Source organism: Erythranthe guttata, chromosome 9 (assembly GCF_056151865.1).
Source record: "Erythranthe guttata isolate IM_541 chromosome 9, IM_541, whole genome shotgun sequence".
Classification (NCBI taxonomy): Eukaryota; Viridiplantae; Streptophyta; class Magnoliopsida; order Lamiales; family Phrymaceae; genus Erythranthe; species Erythranthe guttata.
Window position 1 is genome coordinate 10,887,050 of NC_142541.1, and position 3,143 is coordinate 10,890,192.

General features: G+C 39.6%; 1 protein-coding gene across 1 annotated transcript; it reads left to right on the forward strand.

Annotated features, from left to right (window-relative positions):
- The first annotated feature begins 279 nt into the window (after positions 1-279).
- On the forward strand, positions 280-2,905 carry LOC148768069 (putative F-box protein At3g23260). The gene is made up of 2 exons (XM_088823541.1): positions 280-1,761; positions 2,797-2,905. Exons 1-2 carry the CDS (start codon positions 398-400, stop codon positions 2,885-2,887), a joined length of 1,455 nt encoding a protein of 484 aa, XP_088679667.1. The 5' UTR covers positions 280-397; the 3' UTR covers positions 2,888-2,905.
- Positions 2,906-3,143: the final 238 nt, after the last annotated feature.

The following is a 3,143-nucleotide window of genomic DNA, read 5'->3' on the forward strand; positions in this document are numbered from 1 at the left end:
TCAGAAATGACGAGGTAACCAATTATCGTAGGCCTTTTTCTTCATAATAACTTTCTTTCTAAAATATATATTATAATAATTTAGTCAAAAATCAAACATAAATTGTTTTGTGAAAAGAAAATGTCTACTCATCCAAAGTCAAATTATTTTCACTACTTGAAGGTGCCACGTGTACAAATACCAAAAAGGGCAACCAGGAAAATTAATTGACCACCTCATATTTGGGAGATTTTTGCCTCATTATTACAAACATTCTCTCTGTATAGTGTTTTCATTTTACTATTATTCAGACAAACCAAAACACATATCAGCATTTTTCTTTTCTCTCTCGCCGTAGCTTTTTGATCTCCATCCTCACTGTAACCGCTCTACTTTCCGGCCAACAAAACCCACCTTGATGAAAACTCTTGAATTCCAAACCACCACAAATGGCGCCGCCGCCGCCGGAGCAGATCTAATGGACGAAGACGACCAGCAACATGTGGCGGCGGCGCCGCCGCCGGAGGAACCAACGGAACTGGATTCCATTCCATACCACATTCTAGAGGAGATCCTGACACGTGTCCCCGGAAAAACCGTGTTCTGCTGCATGGCCGTCAACACACCATGGCTATCCATCTTAGACAACAAAAGATTCTTCAAGAAACACCACTCTCTCTCATCGGCCCGCCCTTTGGTGGTTTTCAGCAACCCGTTGGGCTCCAAATCGAACCGGGTCCTCCACCTCTACGAGGGCCGGACCGCATCCGATTTCGAACCCCGGACCCGAAACCTCAGCACCCGGATCGAGTTTCCGGATATGGCCCGCGGCCGCCGCACTTTCCTTCAGGGCGTCAATCCTCTCGTCACCTCCTGTAAGGGTTTGACTTGTTGGGCCACTCGCCGCGGTGGAGGTGACGTGGTCATCTCCAACCCTATCACCGGCGAGTACATCTTGGCCAACACCAACGCGCGTGGGAGGAAAAGCTACCGAGAGGTGGCTTCAATTTTCGTAGGCCTCGGGTTCAGCCGCCGCACCAACACTTTCGAGCTCTTGAAAATGACCATCGGGTTGGCCGACCAGAACGACTTCTCCATGACCTGGTACCCAGAGCTTCTCGCCCTGGGTGCCAGGTCATGGAGGCGCGCCGGTGTGGCACCGCAGCTCGATTTCTCGAGAATGATTTACGACTTGATGTACGTGGACGACGGCACTATGTACTGGCGGTACAAAAACGAGCCCTCGATTTGCGCCTTCGATTTCGACCTAACCCTCTTCCGGGTCGTGGACCTACCCGAATTCGAGGGTCCGGTTCTCAAAACGGTTAGTTTGGGAGTGTTGGACGATACTCTCTGCGTGTCGTTCGTTTCTCCCGACGATAGCCACGTGGAGTTGTGGTCGGCTAGTAAGACGGTGGTTGATCACAATGGTGGGGCCCACGGTACAGGACAAACGACTAATTGGAAGAAACTTTACCATATCGAGACTTTGACCACGATGCTCGAGAATAGTGGGAGGGTTTGGTCGAGGGGAGCATACCGACCGATAATGTATGTGGAAAATAATAAGATACTGATGCATGATTGGCGGACTAATTTCCTTATGTACGATGTAGTGACGGGGAGCGAGAGCGTATTCCCTATTACAGAGGATATACGCGATGAGGATGGGCATAGGATGGCGGTGCAAGTGGTTTCTCATGTACCCAACATCATTTCCATGAGGGAGACGTTGAACATTCAACAAGGCAGTTATGTTAGGGTTTATTGCACTGATTCGAGGTAATTAATTCATTCACAATCTCTCTATTATATATATATATATTTTGAACTAATATAATTTGCCTGATTTAACTATTTTTTTTTGTATGAAATTTAACAGTATATATGTTATTTGTTGGATTTTATTAAAACATTTATGAAAATATTTTCATGTTCTATATACATGGTTTTGATGTGCTTTTGAATATATATATAGATATATATCACTCTTTGGATCATGAGTTTCCTATATGTTCTATCAAATATGGTTTTGTTATTGCACTTCTTCATTATTAAGAACCCGGCCCTATATACCATTATGGATGAGCGTGCCAAAGCTAAAGATCGTAGTTCTCGAACGAGCATCGAAACGATTCTGGAGCATCCTCGGGATCAGGTATTGTTCCTCCAATGATCGTAGTACCAAGTACGTACTTCTTGGGGCGCTCTCATATGATCAGGTTTATAAGTAAGCATCTCTCGTAAAATATGAGCAACGCCCAAATCCTTATAGAGCCCAAACCTCTATATATAGTTTTCTACTGAACTATATTTGTTTGCGCAATCATCATTCTATTAATTTTTTTAATATTTCAATCACATTTAAATTTTTGATTTTGAAATATTTTAGTTTTCTTTTGAACAAATTGGATTTTGAAATGTTCTCGTTACTGAAGTATAGAACATGGGTTAGATTTTACAAATCTATATAAAGCTTTTTATTAGACTATATATGTTTGAAAAATATTTGTGCAGTTATCCCCATATATCTATATATATATATATATATATATATATATATATATATATATATATATATATATATATATATATATATATATATATATATATATATATACACACACGATCATATACTTTTTCTATATACATATTACTATTACTAGGTGGTCTTTCTTATATTTTCAAAAGCAATTTACGTAAATACTTTGTTTGACTAAAATAGTCAAAATAATAAATTATTATATCATATTATTGGCAATATTTAATTTTTCTATAATAAAATACTAACTAAAGACTGTTTAATGTATTATGCAGAAAGACAACTAGAATACGAGGTACCAGATATAGAGGTATCTCGACAGGCGAAGGCTCCAGACGACGGAGATATAAAAGAAGAAGAGGGTGAACGAGGTCTGTGGTTCGGTTGATTTACATTTCTAGTATAATTATGATTCACATTGTTTTTTATTTTATTTTATTTTTTTGCGAAAATTGTAACATTTGTTCTTAGAAACTTCCGTATATTTTTTGCGTGTGTGCTTTTAAAAATAAATTAGAAAACTATATTTACTTTTCGTTGTTTTCGATTTTACCCATGACTTCATTTTATGTTTCCTCTACATTTTAGTGCAATTTGAAGCGTGTGGACGTGCATGTTGGCT

Excerpts from the sequence above, each read along its gene's own strand:
- LOC148768069 (XM_088823541.1), top strand. The coding sequence starts at position 398 with ATGAAAACTCTTGAATTCCAAACCACCACAAATGGCGCCGCCGCCGCC. Across the intron at positions 1,762-2,796 it reads GTTTATTGCACTGATTCGAG|AAAGACAACTAGAATACGAG; the intron begins GTAATTAATTCA and ends TGTATTATGCAG.